The sequence below is a fragment of the Notothenia rossii genome (assembly GCF_949606895.1).
Source record: "Notothenia rossii genome assembly, chromosome: 6".
NCBI lineage: Eukaryota > Metazoa > Chordata > Actinopteri > Perciformes > Nototheniidae > Notothenia > Notothenia rossii.
Genome location: NC_136909.1, coordinates 81,802,587 through 81,827,312, shown reverse-complemented (window position 1 = coordinate 81,827,312; position 24,726 = coordinate 81,802,587). Strand labels below are relative to the sequence as shown.

General features: G+C 41.8%; 1 protein-coding gene across 2 annotated transcripts; it reads left to right on the top strand.

The window, feature by feature from the left end:
• The first annotated feature begins 15,110 nt into the window (after positions 1-15,110).
• Positions 15,111-20,841, top strand: etaa1b (ETAA1 activator of ATR kinase b). 2 transcript variants are annotated; one of them, XM_079690420.1, is made up of 6 exons: positions 15,111-15,477; positions 16,195-16,320; positions 16,665-16,729; positions 16,838-16,947; positions 17,132-17,988; positions 19,652-20,841. In XM_079690420.1, exons 1-6 carry the CDS (start codon positions 15,348-15,350, stop codon positions 19,762-19,764), a joined length of 1,401 nt encoding a protein of 466 aa, XP_079546546.1. In that variant the 5' UTR covers positions 15,111-15,347; the 3' UTR covers positions 19,765-20,841. The 2 variants fall into 2 exon arrangements, with proteins under 2 accessions (XP_079546546.1, XP_079546547.1); XM_079690421.1 differs by having other exon boundaries at positions 15,112-15,477; positions 16,195-16,314; positions 19,652-20,839.
• The last annotated feature ends 3,885 nt before the right edge of the window (positions 20,842-24,726 follow it).

Below are 24,726 nucleotides of genomic sequence, written 5' to 3'. Positions count from 1 at the left end.
TCCAAACTAAGGCCCGGGGGCCAAATGCGGCCTGCGGACCATTTTGAATCGGCCCTCACCAAATTCAAAAAGTATAATGGAATATGGCCCACAAATGAAACTTGTGCTTGTCTTATATTGTACTTCTTAAATATATATATTACACAGTAGTTTTCATGTGTTATTAATAAGACCACTTTTCAAATAAATTCAGTCAAGTGAAGTTGGAAACATTTTCCAACATATCTTAGTTGATAAGAAAAAAGTCCAATGACTTATTTACAAAACAAGCTTGAAATACACCCTTCATATTTCCTCTCACGATAAGCAATCTGAGGCTTCGGTTTTAACGGATGAGCTGCCAACACACACGAGCATCATTTACCTACATTTGATTGATTTTGCTAACTTATAACTGAACTTATGACTGAGGCAGTATACCTCTAGTGAGTGGCCCAGCCCTTCGTATATTTGTCTGTATGTGGCCCTCGTGAAAAGAGCATCACTGTGCAGCTCTGTGATTGGCAGAGGGACGGGGGATGCTTGAGTGACACACTCAGCACCCTATACAGGTTCACTACAGTATGAACGCCGCCTTCATGGAACCTGAAACAAAGATGGAAGTGGGTGAGATCAAGTTATCAATTGACCATTTATCTTGATGTTGCCAATTGCCAAAAATTTGATCTTTAAAAGCTAATTAAAACTATGTTAGCCTTGTAAGCTGTCACAGCTATAACACTGTATCTAATGTAGCTCCCAGAGTGATGGCAGGACTCTGGGAATAGAGGTTGTTAGGAGTGGGCGGGCCCCCCTTGTTGGAGGAAACTCCGGTGAGGGGTGTTCGCCATATGCTCTCCGGGATCCGAGGGGAAAGGGCTCAGAGGATAAAAGTGAGCGCGGCAGCGACGGCCCTCCATCAGTGTGTTCAAAGCCTCCATATGAAAATGACTCTGTACAAGACTTCTGCCGAGGCCAAATTTAGATCAAAGGCAACCCCGGGCCGGAGGGGAGCAGAGGGGGGGGGGGGGGGGGGATGGGGTGTTTGGGGCGGACGGGGGGAGCAGAAATGAAAGTTTGTGCAATGTGATGAGCAAATCTGTGTGTGCACGGGAATGTTAATAATAATAAATGGGGAAAATGTGTCAATTTATTTCCCCCCCCCTTACACTGAGGATGTCAATAGCAAATTGGAGCTAGTAACTTGTGATGTGACTTCCATCAGGATGAAAGGAAGTTGTGTTTTTTTTCCAGGTCACAAAATTGTCCGTTTCACTGTACGGACTCTGTACAGGATTGAATTTAAAGAACGGGATATGTTAAAGATGCAAATAAGCGTTTGATTTAGGGTGTAGTAGTTTATAGAAACGTTTCTCTTGCAGTGGATTCAGAAAGAATCCATATGTGTTAGCGAACGTCCTCTTGGAAACGTGGTGTATGCAGAACCAGTTATAACTTTTTGATTAAATGAATCAAGGAAAAAATCTAAATGTTTTTGCACCTAACTTTTCCAGAGATTCACGAAACAGCATGGGTGACTTTAAGATGTGTCTTTTTAAATGAGAAGGCTATGGTGTTGTTTTACAGTATATTGTTCTTCCTGGAAACAAATCACATAAAAAGCCGAAATTAACAACATTTAAGTCCATCTCTCATGACTGACTGTTTTACAAAATAATGTATTTTATAGCAAATGTTACTCAAATGAGTATAAATAGTGCACTTGTTAGGGAATGTGTCAGTAATGGATTCATAATAAGTGGACTAATGAGCATTCACAGCACCAGGACAGGGTTCTTACACAATAAAACAACGGTTTTCCGAGCAATATCGTATACAAAATATTTGTATTTCATCACTTCCTGCTCACTAAAACGATTTTTTTCCAAATAACACGAGATGTAAAATGCTTTCATGAAACGACTGCAATCACTGTGTTGTATCGTTCTGGATATAAAACAGAGCCGGGTACATTCCTTTGTATGAAGATGTTATTGGCTTCTGAATCAAATATTTCACCATAAATCACAATCTGAAAGCTCCTGATCTTACCGGTGGAACAAACGCTAACACTGATATATTAGAGGCTCAGTCGGCTGCACTCCTCTCATCTTTCTTCCATCTCTTCACCTCCTTTCCTTAATCTCAGTCCCCCTCCTCCTCGTCTTTGCTCCTCCCTCCTCTCCTCCTTGCTTCCTGCCTCTCCAGAGAGGAGGTCACATGCTGCAGACCTGCTCTGTGCCATCTGGCTGACTTCCTGTCATCCTTACCCCAGGAGAGAGTGGCTCTGCAGGGTATAGGACTGGAGAAACCCCCCTCCTCCTCCTCGAGGCCCCCGCACACCTGAGCAGAACAGTGAGGGAAACACAGGCAGAAAAACAGAGACAGAAGGAAAGAGTGCAAGACAAAGAGTACAGTGGAAAGAAAGAGACGAGGAAAGAGAGCGGGAAGAAAATTAGAAAAACCTGCTTGACGAAAACGCTCTGAAGATTAATCAAGTTGGATTTGAAACCATGTGGTTTGGGAGAAGGAAAAACAAGTTGATGCCTTGATAATGACAAATTTCACCACAACCAAAACGCTGAGGGGCAGTTTTGATGTCATTATATATGTTGGAAAAACGAAAGGGAAAGAGTCCCAGCACTTTTCCTTTAATCAGAGGCTCATGCAAATACACTTCTGATTCATCGCTACAGACATTAACATTGAAAACTCAGCATTAGGGAAATTGTGGTTGAATTTCCATCGAGGTCCTTCATGAGAGCGTAGCCCACTTTGTTTCTCACCTTCCTCTCACACGTCTCCGTCCAACACAAGAACATTAGCATTGGTTAAAAGCGCATACGAGCCAGATTCATCTTAATGTCCCACCCATGGTCTTGCATATTCATATAAATATAACATGACTGCCGCTCACATCTGAATTTATTGGTTTTCCTCCTCCGCAAATTAGGGGGCCTCCAATTGATGAATATTTTAGCACATGTGCACTCTGCGGGACATTTATCATCGGCTTTGCTATTCTAAACAGAATAAATGAGCAGTCAAAGTAGGCTGCTGCTACAGTGAGCTACGCAGACACACCGCCCCGCCACTTTAGCTTCCTCCACGACTGCTACTGCGTCTAAATTGTGCAATTGGCGTCTCCTATACATTTTAGATGATGATGACTTCAAGCACATATGTATAGGGGTTTACTTTAATGAAGTATGTCACAGGTTGGCCCTTAAATGGAGGCGATAGAGAACACAACAGAAAGGTCCTGCACTTATTCTGTGACTCTGAAAGCGGAGCTGCAGTGAAGACAACCTTAGTTGAATCTATGTTAAGTGAAGCCCTAAGGGGGTCGAGACAGAGGTTAATTGGATATACTAAAATTATGTTATTTCATTTACGTTTTGGAGGTTAGCCTAATAAAATAGGGTATGCTTTTTTTAAATAAAGGTATTGCTTAAATCTTGATTCTTAATCTTTGCGTCCTTGCTGCTAAGCTCATTCATTGGTTTCTGTATCGCGCTCTCTAGAGGTCATCTGTCAATCAAACGGTTTGGATGGCACAATCTTTCTTATTTGAGTTTTCGGAAATGACTTACAAAATAAAAATGCATACTTGGCGGGTAGAGCAGCAAATATTAAGGTTTACCTGAATAACGAAGATACGCATTCAGTTAGGTGAGGTAGTTCCACGCTGCTGGTTTTCTCAATGCTGGGCCGGCTCACTGTAATGGCTTTATTTGGACGGTTAAGCCAGTGTTAACAACATCGTGTTCCCTAGTGTTCCTGTTCCTCGTGTTCCTGGTGTTCCTAGTGTTCCTAGTGTTCCTAGTGTTCCTGGTGTTCCTAGTGTTCCTGGTGTTCCTAGTGTTCCTAGTGTTCCTAGTGTTCCTAGTGTTCCTGGTGTTCCTAGTGTTCCTAGTGTTCCTAGTGTTCCTGGTGTTCCTAGTGTTCCTAGTGTTCCTAGTGTTCCTAGTGTTCCTGGTGTTCCTAGTGTTCCTAGTGTTCCTGTTCCTAGTGTTCCTAGTGTTCCTGTTCCTAGTGTTCCTAGTGTTCCTGTTCCTAGTGTTCCTGTTCCTAGTGTTCCTGTTCCTAGTGTTCCTGTTCCTAGTGTTCCTAGTGTTCCTGTTCCTAGTGTTCCTGGTGTTCCTAGTGTTCCTAGTGTTCCTAGTGTTCCTAGTGTTCCTGTTCCTAGTGTTCCTGGTGTTCCTAGTGTTCCTAGTGTTCCTAGTGTTCCTGGTGTTCCTAGTGTTCCTACTGTTCCTGTTCCTAGTGTTCCTGTTCCTAGTGTTCCTAGTGTTCCTAGTGTTCCTAGTGTTCCTGGTGTTCCTAGTGTTCCTAGTGTTCTTGTTCCTAGTTTTCCTAGTGTTCCTGTTCCTAGTGTTCCTCGTGTTCCTAGTGTTCCTAGTGTTCCTAATGTTCCTGGTGTTCCTAGTGTTCCTAGTGTTCCTAGTGTTCCTAGTGTACCTAGTGTTGCTGTTCCTAGTGTTCCTAGTGTTCCTAGTGTTCCTAGTGTTCCTAGTGTTCCTGTTCCTAGTGTTCCTAGTTTTCCTGTTCCTAGTGTTCCTAGTGTTCCTAGTGTTCCTAGTGTTCCTGTTCCTAGTGTTCCTAGTGTTCCTAGTGTTCCTGTTCCTAGTGTTCCTAGTGTTCCTGTTCCTAGTGTTCCTAGTGTTCCTAGTGTTCCTAGTGTTCCTAGTGTTCCTGTTCCTAGTGTTGCTGTTCCTAGTGTTCCTAGTGTTCCTGGTGTTCATAATGTTCCTAGTGTTCCTAGTGTTCCTAGTGTTGCTGTTCCTAGTGTTCCAAGTGTTCCTGGTGTTCATAGTGTTCCTGGTGTTCCTAGTGTTCCTAGTGTTGCTGTTCCTAGTGTTCCTAGTGTTCCTGGTGTTCCTAGTGTTCCTAATGTTCCTAGTGTTCCTAGTGTTGCTGTTCCTAGTGTTCCAAGTGTTCCTGGTGTTCATAGTGTTCCTAGTGTTCCTAGTGTTGCTGTTCCTAGTGTTCCTAGTGTTCCTAGTGTTCCTAGTGTTCCTAATGTTCCTAGTGTTCCTAGTGTTGCTGTTCCTAGTGTTCCTAGTGTTCCTAGTGTTCCTAGAGTTCCTAATGTTCCTAGTGTTCCTGTTCCTAGTATTCCTAGTGTTCCTGTTCCTAGTGTTCCTAGTGTTCCAAGTGTTCCTGGTGTTCATAGTGTTCCTAGTGTTCCTAGTGTTGCTGTTCCTAGTGTTCCTAGTGTTCCTGTTCCTAGTGTTGCTGTTCCTAGTGTTCCTAGTGTTCCTAGTGTTCCTGGTGTTCCTAGTGTTCCTAATGTTCCTAATGTTCCTAGTGTTGCTGTTCCTAGTGTTCCTAGTGTTCCTAGTGTTCCTAGAGTTCCTAATGTTCCTAGTGTTCCTGTTCCTAGTATTCCTAGTGTTCCTGTTCCTAGTGTTCCTCGTGTTCCTAGTGTTCCTAGTGTTCCTAGTGTTCCTAGTGTTCCTGTTCCTAGTGTTCCTAGTGTTCCTGTTCCTAGTGTTCCTAGTGTTCCTAGTGTTCCTAGTGTTCCTGTTCCTAGTGTTCCTAGTGTTCCTGTTCCTAGTGTTCCTGTTCCTAGTGTTCCTAGTGTTCCTAGTGTTCCTAGTGTTCTTAGTGTTCCTGGTGTTCCTAGTGTTCCTAGTGTTCCTAGTGTTCCTAGTGTTCCTGTTCCTAGTGTTCCTAGTGTGCCTAGTGTTCCTAGTGTTCCTAGTGTTGCTGTTCCTAGTGTTCCTAGTGTTCCTGGTGTTCCTAGTGTTCCTAGTGTTCCTAGTGTTCCTAGTGTTCCTGTTCCTAGTGTTCCTAGTGTTCCTGGTGTTCCTAGTGTACCTGGTGTTCCTAGTGTTCCTGGTGTTCCTGTTCCTAGTGTTCCTAGTGTGCCTAGTGTTCCTAGTGTTCCTAGTGTTGCTGTTCCTAGTGTTCCTAGTGTTCCTGGTGTTCCTAGTGTTCCTAGTGTTCCTGTTCCTAGTGTTCCTAGTGTTCCTGGTGTTCCTAGTGTACCTGGTGTTCCTAGTGTTCCTGGTGTTCCTGTTCCTAGTGTTCCTAGTGTTCCTAGTGTTCCTAGTGTTTCTAGTGTTCCTAGTGTTCCTGTTCCTAGTGTTCCTAGTGCTCCTAGTGTTCCTAGTGTTCCTAGTGTTCCTGTTCCTAGTGTTCCTAGTGTTCCTGGTGTTCCTAGTGTTCCTGGTGTTCCTGGTGTTCCTAGTGTTCCTAGTGTTCCTAGTGTTCCTAGTGTTCCTGTTCCTAGTGTTCCTAGTGTTCCTGTTCCTAGTGTTCCTAGTGTTCCTAGTGTTCCTAGTGTTCCTAGTGTTCCTGGTGTTCCTAGTGTTCCTAGTGTTCCTGTTCCTAGTGTTCCTAGTGTTCCTGTTCCTAGTGTTCCTAGTGTTCCTGTTCCTAGTGTTCCTAGTGTTCCTGGTGTTCCTAGTGTTCCTAGTGTTCCTAGTGTTCCTGTTCCTAGTGTTCCTAGTGTTCCTGTTCCTAGTGTTCCTAGTGTTCCTGTTCCTAGTGTTCCTAGTGTTCCTGGTGTTCCTAGTGTTCCTAGTGTTCCTGTTCCTAGTGTTCCTAGTGTTCCTGTTCCTAGTGTTCCTAGTGTTCCTGGTGTTCCTAGTGTTCCTAGGGTTCCTAGTGTTCCTGTTCCTAGTGTTCCTAGTGTTCCTGTTCCTAGTGTTCCTGGTGTTCCTAGTGTTCCTAGTGCTCCTAGTGTTCCTGGTGTTCCTGTTCCTAGTGTTCCTAGTGTTCCTGTTCCTAGTGTTCCTGGTGTTCCTAGTGTTCCTAGTGCTCCTAGTGCTCCTAGTGTTCCTGTTCCTAGTGTTCCTAGTGTTCCTAGTGTTGCTAGTGTTCCTAGTGTTCCTGTTCCTAGTGTTCCTAGTGTTCCTAGTGTTCCTAGTGTTCCTGTTCCTAGTGTTCCTAGTGTTCCTAGTGTTCCTGTTCCTAGTGTTCCTAGTGTTCCTAGTGTTCCTAGTGTTCCTGGTGTTCCTAGTGTTCCTGTTCCTAGTGTTCCTGTTCCTAGTGTTCATAGTGTTCCTAGTGTTCCTGTTCCTAGTGTTCCTAGTGTTCCTAGTGTTCCTGTTCCTAGTGTTCCTAGTAGGGATGTGCATCTCCATCACTGAGGCCGATGCGATGCGCATCTCGATACGTTACCACGATACGATACATTAACGATACCTTTGAAACACCAGGCGATGCGATGCGATACGATTCACCCCTGTTGCGATACAGTTCGATACGATTTGATTCAACATTATGCGATTCGGGGCGATACGATGCGATTCAACACGATGCAAAAATAATGATACTTCAATATGGTACGACAGAGGATTTTTGTTTTATTCCTTATATGCAGCAAATCATACATTAACAAAAAAGTGCTTTACATATTTGGTACTGCACATCCCATCATGCCGTTTATTTTTTTACCTTTAAAAGCTCTCCAGAGTACAATTGTATAACACCTCACAGTTAAACAATGTAAGGATGCATTGCTCATGATTAACAATGTGCAAATAACAGCTACCATAGAGCAATGCCCATACAGCTGCCAGCCTGATGTGCTTAACACTCAGAGGCTAACACACCAGTGAGCAGAAAGCATTGGTTTCTATCTGAACAATAAAGAAAACAAATAACCTTTCACAAACAGGTATTTCATAACTGCTTACAGTAAGGAAGACATTTAAATTATTATTGGCCGTCACAGGCTGCTGTAAGCTAAACACCTCTCTCTGACAGAACACCTCACTGAGTGATTTAACTCATATGTCTCACTTTCAGGTTTCTCTTTTCAGCCGCAGACCCCATGTCGCCTCTTTATGTGCGTCGCTAAGTTCCTCGTACTACTTGTGTACTTTAAAGCGGCTCGGCATCGTTAACAATTTGCGAGTGATTTTTCAAGTTGACCGTCTGTAGTAATAGTGCCGCGCACATATACCATCAGGACGTTACTGATGGGGTGCGGCTGCGGAGTGATACTGTGTGTATGCAAGTCCGCATCTAGGACGGATCTATGTATCATGGCTGTAGACCTGTTAAGTAATAAAGATACCTCATACAAAGGTCTACGGATACCTTATTACTCTCCATGACCTGCGGTCAACTATATAGCATAAATGACTATTACACCGTCTTTCTTGAACAAGCCGAAGTGTTGCCAAACGTTTGATTTGTAGGTATTTTTCGCTGCGCTGTGTTTCTCTTTCTCCTCAACTTCCGTGTGTGTTGATAACTGAGACTCTCGTTCTCCGTAGTGGCGAAGCAAATATCAAAGATCGTCTCTGCTGAACGTTGACAAGATAAGGGGATTTTATATGAATGAATCGTTTTTTTACCGATGCAAAGACGCTACGCAATCGATGCATCGCGAGTTCAACCCAAACTGTAGCCGATGTGCACTCTTTCAACCGGTGCACTCGCCTCTTGAACGTTTATGCCGGTGCACCGATGCGAATCGGTGAATCTTAACATCTCTAGTTCCTAGTGTTCCTAGTGTTCCTGTTCCTAGTGTTCCTAGTGTTCCTGTTCCTAGTGTTCCTAGTGTTCCTAGTGTTCCTAGTGTTCCTGTTCCTAGTTTTCCTAGTGTTCCTAGTGTTCCTGTTCCTAGTGTTCCTGTTCCTAGTGCTCCTAGTGTTCCTGGTGTTCCTGTTCCTAGTGTTCCTGTTCCTAGTGTTCCTAGTGTTCCTAGTGTTCCTGTTCCTAGTGTTCCTGTTCCTAGTGTTCCTGTTCCTAGTGTTCCTAGTGTTCCTGTTCCTAGTGTTCCTAGTGTTCCTGTTCCTATTGTTCCTGTTCCTAGTGTTCCTAGTGTTCCTGTTCCTAGTGTTCCTGTTCCTAGTGTTCCTAGTGTTCCTGTTCCTAGTGTTCCTGTTCCTAGTGTTCCTAGTGTTCCTGTTCCTAGTGTTCCTAGTGTTCCTGTTCCTAGTGTTCCTAGTGTTCCTATGTGGCACGTCAAAAAGGCATGAAAAAAGTCTATTTCATCATAAAGACTTTAAAACAAATGTGACTTGTGTCCCTGTAAGCAACTGGAGACTTGAGCAAATTAAATGTTTGACTTGTTCAGAATCCTGAAATCACACCAGTAAAATATGCCGGGAGAATATAATGAAAAAGAAAGCCAACTCAAACCACAACTGTCCTGCTTTGATGCTCTCTTCTCCTCTTTCTCCTCTTCATCTCAACCATCCACTGCTGGTTGAAAATGCAGTTGCTCGCCCTTTAGCACTTCCTTTTCGCCCCAATGTGACCAAAGAATCGCTGCTGGGATTCTTTCAGACGGACGCCAAAGCACCTTAGGCCGCATCTAACTACTGCTGAAGACCACTGATCTGACACTGCAGAAGCAGGCATTGTTTCAAATGCTTTCATTCACAGTCCCAGCCATTGGCAGACACTGTGAAGTGGGTGAAATCCCAGCTTGGTGAAGCTGGCACAGAAACGCAGCCTCCTGGATCCCTTCCACTTCAGAGAGCTCTGCCACATGCTAACTGTCATCCACGAGGCCCTGCTAGCCCAAAGGGGGGTCTGGCAGAATTGGTGAGGGAGAATGGGGGAGTAGATGGGGTGGTATAAACATTGGGATATACCCTTCCCATACAAACATGGAAGAAAACATGGACTCCTTTGAGATGCAGCACCAGAGGCCATCAGAGGTGATCATTATTCAAGCAGACACTATTCTGAGTTAAAGCTTCATATTCTCCAGCCTGTCTCACTCACCTGGCATCTGCCCAGTGAGAGCCGTCCCTGGGATCCACAGCAATGATGAACCCCCCCCGACTTCTCACACACACACACACACACACACACACACACACACACACACACACACACACACACACACACACACACACACACACACACACACACACACACACACACACACACACACACACACACACACACACACACACACACACACACACACACACACACACACACACACCTCCTCGTCCTCATTGCTGTCTACGCCTGGTAGATCCCCTGGCATGTTTGCTCCTCCTTCATAAACACTAGCAGCTGCTTGGGCAATTAGCCATTAGCTCTTTACTTTTTACTATAATACCCGGTCCTCAGAAATCTTCACAATTAGCTCCTTAATTGCTTCTAAACAACCCAGGCGTAGCCGATAAATACAAGAAGGCGGTAGGTAGTTAGGTGAAAAGATAGGCTTCTGGGAAAGAATCAAGCTAGCTAAAAAGCCAGGCTAAACTGTTCTTCCTTTCCCTGTTTCCCTGTGCTGCCTCTGGTCATTTTGTTCCTGCCGTGCCACGGCTTGGAAAGGCTCGCAGGATGGGAATCTCAGAGCGGGTAAAAACACAAGGCAGCCGAGGCCTGATGCCTCATATTCAAATTGAAGCCGACACAGCCATGCCCTTTATTCTGCGGTCTAACTATCACATCTGAGAAAAGGCTAACATTCAGTGTGACAGAGGGTGTTACGGTGACTTTTAGACGGGCAGGACACGGCCCCCCAGGCGTGGATCTGCGTGGCAGCGATATATGACACAGCTCGCCTGACAGAGCAATGGGGATACCCCCAAGATTAACTGAATGCATTAAAGGGAGGCATGAAACGAAGCTAACTGTTGATTAAATCGCTGTTACATCCATACTGGCAGTTCCAGTTAACCTGTTTAACTTTGACAACAGCTACGCCGCTAAAATGGCGATCGCCCACAGGCCTAATGTGCTGTGTGTGGCATCGAAACGGACATGTTTATCAAAGAAATGGACCACGAAGTAATGATGTTTTTTAAGATGCCAGTGTGTGAATGATTTGGATATGAAGTCAAAGGACAGAAAGCCAAATAACTAAATATTTGAAGTTTGTTTAAATAATTTATTGAGCAATATACTATATAGTGTGTATAACACAATGCAAATATGAACAGAGGAATTGCTCCGTTTCTTTATTTTGTATCCATGTCATTGTATTACATTTGAGAGAGAATATGTTACTTTGGGAACTTTTTAATATATGCTTTCAATTTTGTATTTTGAATAATCACTTAATAAAATGACGAAAATAATCATTTTGAATGTGCATTTCCTCCAGAATCCAAGTCAGGTCAGAGTGGCAAACTGATGATCTATGTTAAACTAAAACTGTCCATTTGTAATTCACTATTATGATATACTTGTTGACATCATTCTTAGTGTGTCTGTTTTCTTTCCAATATTGTGCTGGTTGTTTGGTTGTTTTGTATACAGTCTGACATATTGTTTGTTTCTTTAATGATGAATACAAAAACATTAGCACACTTATACCAATTTGGACGATCTGGAGCCCATGTAAAAACATTGCTTGTGATTGAGTAAATGAGAATGAGTTTGCCCCAAAGATGACACATGTTGCTGTTGGCCTCCAGCCCCACGCATTTATCGTTAGCGGTGGCTAAATATCTGCTGATGTTTTGATGAAAAAAGAAATATGCTTTAACTAGGGCTGTGGAGATCGTCTGTCCGTAACAGTTTCTGGCGTTCAATCAAAGAACCACACTTGATTGGCTTCCTCAAATCTCTATATTGATAAACTGCTTCCAAATGAAAACAATCAAAGCAGAATCAAGTATAATCAAGCATAGTAATACCCTGCAGCTTGTGTGTGTGTGTGTGTGTGTGTGTGTGTGTGTGTGTGTGTGTGTGTGTGTGTGTGTGTGTGTGTGTGTGTGTGTGTGTGTGTGTGTGTGTGTGTGTGTGTGTGTGTGTGTGTGTGTGTGTGTTACAAAACACTATTCCAGCACCGCCGTAAAATATTTTCTACACAAATCTCTCTGAATCTCCTCTAAACAGATTGTACTTACCGTTTTCACTTTCACTCGCTTTTTTTATCAAACACACACACACACACACACACACACACACACACACACACACACACACACACACACACACACACGCACACACACACACACACACACACACACACACACACACACACACACACACACACACAGCAAACACACACAGTACCAAGGAGGTATACAAGCACCATCTAGTGCTTTATTCTGGAATTTGCTCTGCAGAAGGACAAAAATGTGATGAAGAATCCCACATTTTCAGTTATTTTCTATTTAGAATATTTGTTCCTACATGATTCAACATTTAAATATCCAAATTCTCAATGGAGAGAGATGGTTAAGTACATTTGGCATCTCATTAGGAGAATAGGATAACAACTGTGACCAAACAGCATTCAGCAAAGCTGCACAAATACAAGACAATGAAAAACTCAATGCCTGTTTGATTATAAGTCCACAATTGTGCCTCTTAGTCAGCTTGACTCCTGCCGTGAAGGACTTGCATGTGTTTAAAAACAAAGGTAAAAGCAATTAACACATAAAATAAACAAATATGACTATGTTCCTTAAACTTTCCCTAATCCATTGTCAAAACTTAGATTTCCTTTTTAAAAACAAGTTTCTCATTCTAGTTCAAGACTTATGCTCAATGAATACTGTGTGTGTGTGTGTGTGTGTGTATGTGTGTGTGTGTGTGTGTGTGTGTGTGTGTGTGTGTGTGTGTGTGTGTGTGTGTGTGTGTGTGTGTGTGTGTGTATGTGTGTGTGTGTGTGTGTGTGTGTGTGTGTGTGTGTGTGTGTGTGTGTGTGTGTGTTTAACATTATGTACCTCCTTTCCTCAGCTTTCATAGATAAGTAGACGCTGATGGTGGAAACATGGACTAGTTTCAACAACTCGGCTGTATCTGGACTCATCAACTCACGTCACTAACCTGTTAGCGCTGAAACAATCACTCATTTCACTGAGACGTGTGCATTTTTTAACAGCTATGCAACAAAAAGCCAAATACAGTTTAAAGCAATGATATAACTGAGGCTAAGTTCAGACCTAAGACGTGTTTTTCTCTTTCCTGGGAAAAAGCCAATTCATGAGAGGTTTCTTATGAAATGATCTGATTCAAACTATTTATTATATCTACTAGAAACCCAGATGTTTTAAAAACAAATACAAAAGTATTCCCATCACTTCTTGTTGTAGTGGAGACGAAACAAACAAAGTACTGGGTGTAGAAAAATGTTTCAAGGGCTGGAAAAGTCCCTATGACACCCATGGGCGGCCTAAATCACTACAAGTCCAGGTTAAAAAAGTTTTAAAGGTCAGAAAAATAGTCTGGAGACAGAAACATTATACCAACTATACAGAACTGGATGTCACGTTTGACGAATGTGTTTTAATTAAAAGTGTAAATGTATTTCGGACTCAGATTTGGACTCTGACGTTCACTCCCTATAAGCACGCCAAAGCAAAAGATAAGCTGCTGACCCATCAGCCCTCTTTATCGAAAAAGCTTGGCTGACATACTCAGCCTGAGTGCACCGTATTAATAGTCTCTTTGACCTTTGATCTTAAGGCTCTAGAGTTATCAAGTAAGATTGGTTATGAAAGTATTCTTGCCTTAATGTATCTCAAGACGCTGACATTTGACTGTTACTGAGAGATATCTGGAGACTGAGGGTTAAAGTCCCCCTCGGCACACAGGCTGTTGTTGACCTTCCCTGTGCAGACTGATGGATGTGATACTACTGCTTCCACTTTCTCCTACAGAGAAGGAATAAGTGTCTCTGTGCTGAGCTTTAACCTGAGTTAAACATGTGAGCACAAGAATGGTTGGAGACATCAATGTTTTTGGAAGCTAGTATGGAAGCCACGTAAGGTCAAATAGGCAACCTACTGTAAATAGTCGATGTGAAAACCTACAGCTTTTCATTGAAAAGAAGACATTTTCTGTCTATGTCAAAAAACTTCTAACATTAAAAAATACCTTGTATTTCTTGTTTTAGCAAGAAATACAATATGGAAAAATCATATCAAACACAAATTGTTATTCCAATCAGTCTATTCTATATGTCTTTCAGTATGTCTAAATGGGGTCTTTGAACAATAAATGCTCATAGTTATTGGTTATTGTTTAGGCTCATCCACACTGATAATCCTAAAGGGAAACCAGTTACAGACACAGCTGTAGTAGCATGCTAACCTCAACAGACCTTTGTGGCATTTCTGCCAAACACCGTGTAATTTGAATTGAGCATACAAATTAGTTTGAGTCAGATAATAAACATGTGTGGAAAGTGTGATTGATTTATTTGACATTATGCATGCAATCCACACAAACAACATACAACAAGGCCTCCGCAAACAAACAAGCTTCAGGCCCAATGAAGCCTGCACAATTACTGACTAAACATATGGGTAAACCTACTTGGTTGTACCCAGCTGTCTGCCATAATATTTACTGTACTGCTTGCATCCAGCCAAGAGTAATACAGGCTCAGATTTAATGTCTGGATTTCATGGAGTTCACAGATAAAGCACAGACTTGTTGAAATTAACTTTTGAAAAACTGCACTGATAATTGTTTTTTCAGAGCATTGGTAATGTTGCCAGAAACTGACAACACGATGAGACACATTTTATTTTATGTAGTCTGAAGCACTGGTACACCACTTAAGTCCAGGCACTGCTGTTGACCCTTAAAGAGGCTTCAGTGGATCAGCAGTATCACTTCTCAAAGATAAACATTATACTCTAAAATCCAAACTCGTCCACTAATATTCAGTGGTGGAAGAATTATTCAGATATTTGATTTCAGTTCAAATAAATAACACAATGTCATAATACTTCAGTAGAAAATAAAAGTTGTGTAGCTTATTTTAACGTTAGTAGTACATTAGGTTAAAGCGTTATAAGTTCTTACAGCAAAACCTATTCAGTGTCTAATAGTAAAAGTATTAACTATGGGAGAAAAAGTAACTCTTTAACTCAGTTAGATTATTATGTATTACTGTTTCAATGTTGTGGAGCTATGTAAAGTATTGTTCAGTATAATATTTTACTGATTGTTTAATTAACTGTAACAAAGGCTAGACATTGATATGCTCATTATATGTCGTATAATAAAATCTACAAAGTAACTAGCTGCTAGTAATTAATGTAGTGAATGCAGCATAGTCACATAAAAAGCAGGTTTGGGACATTTTATTTGCTTTTTCCGCCATGGTAAAGCCATTGGAACATGTAAGTAAACTTCTGACAAACACACGTTCATACCTTACCTATGGTTCACTTCTTACCTTACAGTCTACGTTCTTACCTTGAAAACACAACAGCACAGTTTTTCTGCCTTTCGCAAACTACTGCAGCGCCGTCGAACGAAGCTCCCCGGCACCCGTAGTTTGATGACGTTGCCGGCTAAACATGGTGGATGGAGCACAATTCAAAAACACAGCAAAAGTGTTTGCGGAACAGATTAACAAACCGTGAATATAAACAACCAGACTGGCTGCTCCAACACACGAATCATCTACGGAGCAGTTAACACAACAATGTACAGCAGAGGTTGCGCTATTTGTGTAGTTTTAGTGAGCGATGTCACAGCCACATGGCTCTGAGTTCACTGAGATGTGGAGGAATGTTTGCAAACTGAGCAGCAACAACACAACGGACAAGAAAACAGGACAGCAAATACATGGCACACCAACAACAGCCATGTATAAAGGTGAGGATGCAGATCTGTTTCATTTATGCTCTGAATGATTAGGTTAAACAACTGGTGGATTGAAGCCATTTAACCCTGTGTGCTACTAGGGGGAGCGGCGGCGACAGCGGCCATTAGATCAGACACAATTGTGACAACATGCTTACTGACTTCACTTATTACTTTAACTAATGTCACAATACACCATAAACCTTTAAGTTCATGATTTAGTGTCAGTGTTAATCCATGTGACACGTGAGAAATATTATATATTGATAAGCATCTTCTTACTTAGAGAGACATCGAATTTGATTTTTTTAAAGGCATTAAATATATAGCAATGACTTCTTAAACTTGACATACAACGGTGTCCTTGACGCATAACGTTAGGATGAGGTTTGGGATCTAAGTTGGTCATATTAGAACTCAATTAAGATGTTAATTTTGCAGGACTGTTAGCTACATTTTCTGTAGCTGCTAGAAGCTGATGGTATCAGCTGTTTAACAGAAGCTTAGGACTTTACCAGTTGCATAAATGTTACTAAGTGTTCCTCTCAGATCTAAATTCTTGTCATCTCAGAAAAGCCTCTGAAGTAGCATTTACATCAACAATGTCACACTAAGAAGACTTATACTAGTCCTATCATGTATATTGTTTTCCTAAATACACAAACTAATTGTAGTCATGGAACAACATGGAGGATATAGTCTAACACTTGATTTGTGTTTGATGCACAGATCTGCAGAGCCCAAAGCGGATAGGCTTCAGCAGATACCCCGGCTTGAATAATGGGGATTCTCCAGGTGATGGAGAACCATCACAGGACATCTTCTGGGACTCTGCATCGCCCACAGATGGTACTGGTAAACCAAATAGCAACACATAGGGCAAATCTGTTTTCTGTTTCCATTTTATTTATTTTTTAAATCACAGACTTTTATATCTGAATTACAGCTTAATGAGCTTATACATAATTGACAACCTGCACACCTGCTAAAGATGCGGCTTTACTTGGGGATGGAAACTACACATAGATACAAATAATGATGCTATATGACCATACACATGCAATAACACTGAAATGACTTTCAATAATACTTTCAAAAAAATCTTTGTGTTTGAAAACACAACCTGGATCATATTTATGATAGGTAATTTCCATTGTTTTTCGGGCGTTTAGTCAGTAATAGTTTCTATCTGTCTCCAGGGCCCGGACACGTGAACACAAGAGTTGTGGAAATATCCGATATTGTCAACCGTATTGCTCCAAAGGTCAGTTATTTCTTATTTTCTTGGTTGTACCACTAAGGTTTTTGACTTCTTCTGCAATTATTTTGAATACAATTCTTAAACTATTGCTTATTTTGTGTGTTTTAAAAGGATGTGAAGCGGAATGAAAATGATTCTCCTCTGGTGCAGTGGATAGGTGACGGTGCCTTCCAGCCCACACCGGAAACACCAACGCCAAGCGTGAGAAAGAGGTCCTCAAGGTGTGTTATCTATTCATTAAACCAGAAATTATCTCACTTGGGACAACAGATTCATTTCCTACATTAACAAACACTATTTGCCAGCATTAAAGTTAATTTTTACTCGTAGCATTTGTTTATTTTGGAGTAGAAGAAACACCAGATTCACATTTTCTCTTTATTTATTTTTTCTTTCTCTCTACAGGAAGAATAGCGTGGACAAACTCAAGAAACTGGCCAGGCAGTTTGATGAAAACATGAAGCAGACATCAGTCCTTGTTAATGTGAAGGACCCATCGGATCAGGTGGAGGCCGAGCTGCACGCTCTATTTGACTCCTCCACCCAACAAATCAGCGGCTTCCTGAGCCAGGGCTCGTCAACATCGGCCCGCGCACAGGAAACAGCTGCGCATCCTGCTGGAGCAAAGGCATCTTGTAATGACGACTGGGAGGACGACGACCTCCTTGACTCCTTTGTGCTGTCTATTCCTATTCCTGACAAAATCACTAAATATCAGAAGGGTGGTGCAGACTCTGTTAAAGACATTTCAGACAGCTTATGGGATGACGGGGACGATGACGCGCTGCTCTACCAGGTATGTGAGACTGTGGAGAAGATCTCTAACAGTCAGCCACAGCAAGCAAGCACCAGCAACTGCCAAGCAAAGCAAGATATTTATGTAGACAGGCAGAGAAAAACCCCTGTGCCAATCGACACATCCCGGCTCATGGTCGCCGTTGCCAGTGCTAATAGTCGGTCGCCACGTGTTTTTGTTCGCTCTAACTCATTACCGGAGACTAGCAGTAAAACTGTGAACTACCAAGGGTGGAACATTCCCATAAAGGGTGCCAGCAACAGATCACAGATGTCTCAGAGCCACCCGGGAAGCCGTGGTAGTCTGGGCACATTTAACCAGGGCAGGGATTCTTCTGGAACTTTCCAGGCCGGGAATGTGGACATGAAGCCGCACTCAGTGTCAGCCGGGACATCGCAGAGCTCCAAGTTCCACCACACGGCCTTCAAGAGACACGTGTCTGACTCGGCAGCTGTAAGCAGCAAAGGTGAGCTGTCTAACATGTGTTATTTACTCCTGGTCTCGATTAAAGCATGATAAAGAATAGTTTAGATTACATTTGATTGTCATTGCACAGAGTAAAAGTACTGTTAGCGTCTCTAACCAGCAGTGCAAGAGAAGCAGTAAAGTGCATCATATAAATATGACAGATATAAAAAAAATTCAAAAAGCATGTACACTATGAAAAGTATTATAGGTTACAAACACTCTGAACAGTAGTATGAATGTGGAATACACTATAGAGGGAATAGGAAAATAAACAGTATACTATAGACGCTGACATAACAAACGTATGAACACCTTATAGAACAGTAAAGACACTATAGACACAAATAATATGAATTATTATTATTAGAACACTGTAGAAAGTATAACTAGTATGGACAGTTTTATAATAAAAATAAGCAAATAAATGACTTATTCAAGGAAAACATGATTAAATTAAGCTAATGTTAAATGATGTCAACACATGTTGTTTGTCGTAAGAAAAGTCATAAGGAAAATACATTAAGGCTTTTCTATAATTCGACAGCATTATAGTAAATGCATTTGATAAGTGGTATCCAGTAGAATATGTGAAAACTAAAGCAGGGTGTCCGCGGGGTCTTTAAAATTTGATAAATCAATTTAGCGAAAGTTAAGGCTATTAAAAAGTATTAAACATCATTTTCCAAGGTATTACATTTTGTAGCTTGTTTTCAATAAGTATATCAATTGTCCAAAGAGGTTGTATTCTACAGTCTGCCTGAATGTAATCATTGCGTAGGTGTGTAGTGTGATTCTGTGTAGTTTATTTATGGCGTCCCGTTGGATTTGACGTCATCTGAACAGGACATCGCACGCTCACTGCTTGATAGCGCGCGAAGCTCCGTTTAAGCCGGTTGCTAAGCAACATCGTTATGGGGAAATGCAAGTTTGCGTCCAAATGGTTGGAAGATAAGGAGGAAGGACAATAAATACTGTATCAAGTCAATGTGAGGTAAAGTGTGTCGCCAAGGTAACCGGTTAGAACTCAAAGTAGCGATAAGATCTTAAAATGTATGGAAAGGGTCTTAAAAAAGGTCTTAAAAGGTTTCACATTTGACTTCAGGATTCCTGCATATACCCTGTAAAGGTATTTCTATTAAGCAAGTAATGTTTTTTCCCTCCACTCAATGCTTCTTGGCAGTTTGTCTGTTCCATTTACCATCTTAAATACTCTGCATTTAGACTGGATATTGAAGTGAAAACTCACAAGTGAAACAGATGTCACATGTTGTTCTTATAATCAATGACAGCGTGTGCACATGGACAATTCCCCCCCAGAACAAGTAAACAGAGCTATGGATTTAATTTGGGATGCTGTCAGGAGTCCAAACCTCAGGAAGCTTCATTGCCAATGAATTGCAAACTGATTTTTTTTTTTCTGGACATGGAGGGTGGGTTTTAGTACTTTCCAAATGAGCTCCACCATGGGTGCCCTGCTGGTTCTAGTTATGGTAGCGAATTATGTATGTCATCAAATTAGAACTTAGCTGTTCAGTCGCCACACAAGTTCTGATTTAGGGTCAATTTGAACCTTTTGTCTTAAAGTGTTTAATTCTCAATGATTTCTAAGCTCGTATTCAGTGTCTTCATTAATTTCCCTCACTTCCCTTCCTCCTTTTCAGTTTTTGTCACAAGCCAGATGACAGCAAAGTGCTCTGCAGCCGAGATCGAGAGGAAGAAGCAGGAGGCGTTAGCCAGGCGACGACAGCGAATGCAGAACGCCCCGAAACCGTAGAGGAGCTTCGTCCTGATTATTATAACACTACAATAAGCCTTTACAAAACAAATCATTCCATATCAGAGGCTCAGACACGTCCTTCTCACCAATGATAGCATCTAAGATTATATCATGTTGGTATTAATTATTATTATTTATTATTATTATTATTATTATCATCACTATTGTTGAAAAAGCTGCTCTGTGCGCTTGCTGCTGATTTAGAAATGTGTATGTGAAGTGAGATTTAAGCACTGTTCTCTGATCTGCTGCTGGGATAACAATAGAAGAGATTTCCCTGAGCTTTTCTAATGCTGACTGAAAAAGAGTTTACATTCCAGTTGGAAAAAGTTCTAAATGTTCTGTTATGTAATGTCTGCACATATTTTGTAAACGCTTTTGTTTAAAAGTAGTAAATGGTTTCATCTGTGTTTCTCTTGGAACTGCAATACCAAGGGCATAGAGTCGTTAACACATGATTGGTTGAAGTTATTCATTAGACATGTCTTCATCGAAGTAACAATGAAGACAGTCATTGCTGTATTGTTGACTGTATGTGTTAGATCAAACATTGTATGTGTCTTCTTATATATATATAACAAATCATTCTGGCCTGTGCAAATGAAAGCTAAAAATATGTTTCAGGCACAAACAAAAGTCTGCTATATATATATATATATATATATAGCATTTTAATGGCCATTCAACTGAAGATGATTGCCTTACTATTCCTAGAAGCTGTGATCAGCTGTTACATTGCATTTATTTATTTATCCAAAGCGACTTACAATAAGTGCGTTCGACCAACAAAATACAAACTTGAAGAAAACAGAAAAGTACATCAGGTTTCAAAGAGCTAAAACATTTCAAGTGCTACTCAACTGGCTTCAGATAAGCCACTCCTTTATTAGTATAAAGGACTGGCTTTGTTAATAATTCTATCGCTCGAAGTGGTTTGAGGGTAGACTTGTAGTAAACAGGTGATCAGATATACTTTCCTCAGTGCCTTTTTTTTTTACTCCAGCCTGTTACCTCGCAGCAACATGATGGACTTATTGACAATATGTTTTGAATAAACACAAACTACTGCTATTTTATGATGTGTCTACCTGCCAAACCCAAATCAAAGGAAAACATTCAGACTATAAACGGCTTTAATCGTATTTGGTGTGAATTCAAATTAAAGCTCTGCAACTTTCAAACAATGTTGACAGGGAGAGAAGTTCTGTATTGAATAGAAAAATACAAAAAAAGGAAGCTGCACGTGCTTTGGGAAATGCAGACCAATCGGTATATCAACAAGTATTATTCAAGACTGAAGTTAAAGCAACAATGTGCAAAGTACTGCTGCACTAACCCTCAAGCTAACTGCAGAAGAAATATCTTAACAGCAGTCGTGTGGAATATCGGAGCGTGTAATTGCTCAAAGAAAGACCGCCAATCAAAAAGACAACTTGCAAAAAAATCGGATTTATAATCCGAGATCAACATTTTAGATCGTTCAAACCACTATTCAGGGGACCCCAATTTCAACCACACCTGATCTGGGATAAAAGTGGCCGGATTGATTAAATTAATCGGGGACAATCGAGTCCGGCAGTGGCTCAGTCAGTAGGGGCTTGGACTGTGAGCCATGGGGTCGCCGGTTCAAGTCCCCGAACAGACCTAAATATGGACTGTGGACTGCTAATTGGAGAGGTCCCAGTTCAGCTCCTGGGCCCTGCCGTGGTGCCCTTGAGCAAGGCACCGGACAATATATATATATATATATATATATGTATATATATATATATATAATAATACATTTGATTTATAAAGCACCTTTCATTGCTCACAGCAATCCCAAGGTGCTACAGGAGGCACAAAAGCTGTTTTTAAAAGAAAGGTTTTGAAGCCTTTCTTGAAGGCATCAGTGGTCTGTGGAGTCCTCAGGTGGTCTGGGAGGGAATTCCACAGACGAGGAGCAGCTGCACAGAAAGCCCGATCCCCCATTGTGCGGAGTTTGGTCCTCGGGGGGCGAAGCCGATGGTTAGCTGTGGAGCGGAGGTTGCGTGTTTGAGATGTGAGAAGTTCCTTCAGGTATGGAGGAGCATTTCCGTGGATGCATTGATGGGTCAGTAGTGCGATCTAGTATTAGATCCTGAATAAGACAGGAAGCCAGTGGAGGGAATGAAGGACGGGTGTGATGTGGTTGTACTTTCTCACCCTCATCAGGATCCTAGCGGTACTGTTCTGTACATATTGGAGCTTCTGAAGGCTCCCGCTAGGAGTCCCGATGAGGAGAGCGTTGCAGTAATCGAGCCTTAAGGACACGAAGGCATGGATCAGTTGTTCTGCATCTGACAGGGAGAGTGTGGGACGGAGTTTTGCAATGTCCCTGAGGTGGTAGAAGGAGGTTTTGCACAGGTGTTTGATGTGGGTGTCAAAGGTTAGATGTCTGTCAAATCTTACACCCAGGTTGGTAACTGCTGTGGAGAGGGGTATGTTTTGTCCAGAAAAGGTAATGTGGGTTATGGGGGATGACTGGACCTGATTTGGTGTGCCAACTAAAATAGCTTCTGTTTTGGAGCTATTTAGTTGTCCCCTTCTTTCGAAACCCACTTCATCACTGAGTTACTTTTTGGTTAAATGTCTTATCCTTCAAACTTTGTACAGCTGTTTTCACAGGCTGAGAACTCCTCAGGACGAACTGGACCTTGTTTAAAATGGATGGAGTTCCCCTATAGAGTCTTTTCGCTGCATCATTGACTCTACTGTTGAATCAGACAGCTGCTCAGGATTTTGAGTGTACACAGACTGCCTCCTTACTGCAGTTATTGGCATCCATTTCTGTAACCTCCGTGTATTGCAGGCCTGTTGACAGGTCCAGCAGATATGATGAGCCCATTTCACAAACACTCAAATCTGTTTTCAACAAGTTGCTGCCTGAAAAGGAACACCATAGTGACCGTGCAATAGCCTCCGTGTGGAGCGTATTATTGTTATTAGACGTGAGGGATTACTTTAATATGAGAGCTAATTTGTCCTGTGGCCCCTTATCACTCTCCTCACCTGCTGTAGTGTGCGTGAGGGGAGGACAATGTTCCTCTTTGTAATCACAGGAGAATTCCTCAGTGTTCCTCCCTCTAGCTAGCCCATCCCCAGCCATTACGTGCCTGTGAGTTCCCAGGTGTGTGTGTGTGCGTGCGTGCGTGCGTGTGTGTGTGTGTGTGTGTGTGTGTGTGTGTGTGTGTGTGTGTGTGAGAGAGACGGGTGGTCTGCAGGTGTGTATATTTGAGTATTTATCCCATTCCTTGCACGTAATAGGCCCCATCCTCCTCCCTGCTCCCTGTCTTCTTCCCCTCCCCACTCACTGTAAATCAGATGGCAGGGCAATTTGGCAGCAGCATAAAGGCCCCTGGTTTTTATGACTATGATTATGGTTATGATGATGACTAGTATTTATTTCAACTATCTGATGAAACCCTTGGCTAAAGCTAACAGGTGTCGGGCAGGTACAATATCGTGCTCGCTGAAGGATCCCTGTATCGTCGCCATAGAGGGGGAAATATCGCGGAGCACACAGAAGAAAGGGCTGTTTCAGCGCCCACTCGTTACGACGTACACGGAGCAATTTCTGATTATTGGATGGGAGTGGAGCGCCACAACGTCCCCTTTGTAGAAGGAAGAATGATTTATGGCTGTTAGTCGGGCATAAGGCAGTAATTGCCGCAGTGACGATTATGTTACCATGGCACCTGTTTAAACTGTCCATTCTTATGTGAATGTTTTCATTTTTGGAAGAGGGGGATCTGCAGCTTGAAACTGATGTGTGGAGACATTAATTGAAGTTTGGGATGGTGCGGTAATCATTTAGGGGGAAAAGGGAGAGTGTATGATGGACAGATTTGTGTTGTGTTATCTTAGGGAAAGTTTGCTTGAAACCCGGGATATTATCTTAGGCATCCAAGACAGAAGCAGTCTATTCAGAAAGTGTGATAAATACACTAAAGTATGTGCCAATATTGCTTTTTAAAAAAAGTTTTTCCCAATTTTACTGCTTTATTAATGAATAATTCAATTTATACAAAAGCTAAAAAGTCAACAGATGCTACATGAAAAGCAAAATAGGAGTCAAAGCTTAATGATACTCTTAAGTCCATACGTGTTCATCTTTATGTAAACATTTAGCACTCAGTATCGATAATTAGGGGCAGCACACTCATGGCGTGACAGCTTAGAGGTTGTTGTTCTGTGCTGAGTTTGACCTTTGACCTCCTCTGCGTAGGTGTTTCAGTAAAAATAAGATTTCTCCTTCCTGGATCAAAACAATAGTTATGTTGAAACCCTGTCGTACCACAGGTTCAAGACTCAAAGACCTATGCTAATGTCGGATATCGGAAATAAAGATTGATGCCTCAAATCTCAGAAAAGGCTAAAACACTTCCTGAAACCTAGAGCACTCCGGTACTCACTTGTCATAATCTACACAGGGGAAATTATATTGGGTTCAATCTTCCTAACATTCTTATTCTCAAGTGTAATTTGGTTAAATAACTACAATTATAATTAAGTTCAATCACTAAACTCCTAAAAGTGGGGATACGCATTGTGAAAAGAATGCATATTAATGCATCAAGCATTATCTCACTCTTTCAAATCTTTTACTGTTATAATCTAAAGTGATACTGTTTTAGGAACAAGAGCTGGGAGACTATTCCCCTTTTTGTCACCTCTCATTGCCTTCCTTCTGCACTCACTCTCAGTGTGGGGTTGAAGTGGCGGAAGTGAGTAATGAGACCTGGAGGCCTACTCGTGTGCAGGATTACAAATGCATTTGTAGTAGATTAGCATGAGCCAAGATTTTCCTTGGGCATCCACAGTTCCACAAAACAGACTCCAAGAACAGCAAACACACATTAAACTTCTGTGGAAATACGACCTGAGGAAGCTATTGCCTTCTTCACACAAGTGCAGAGCAGCCTTGGGAGATAGCATCTC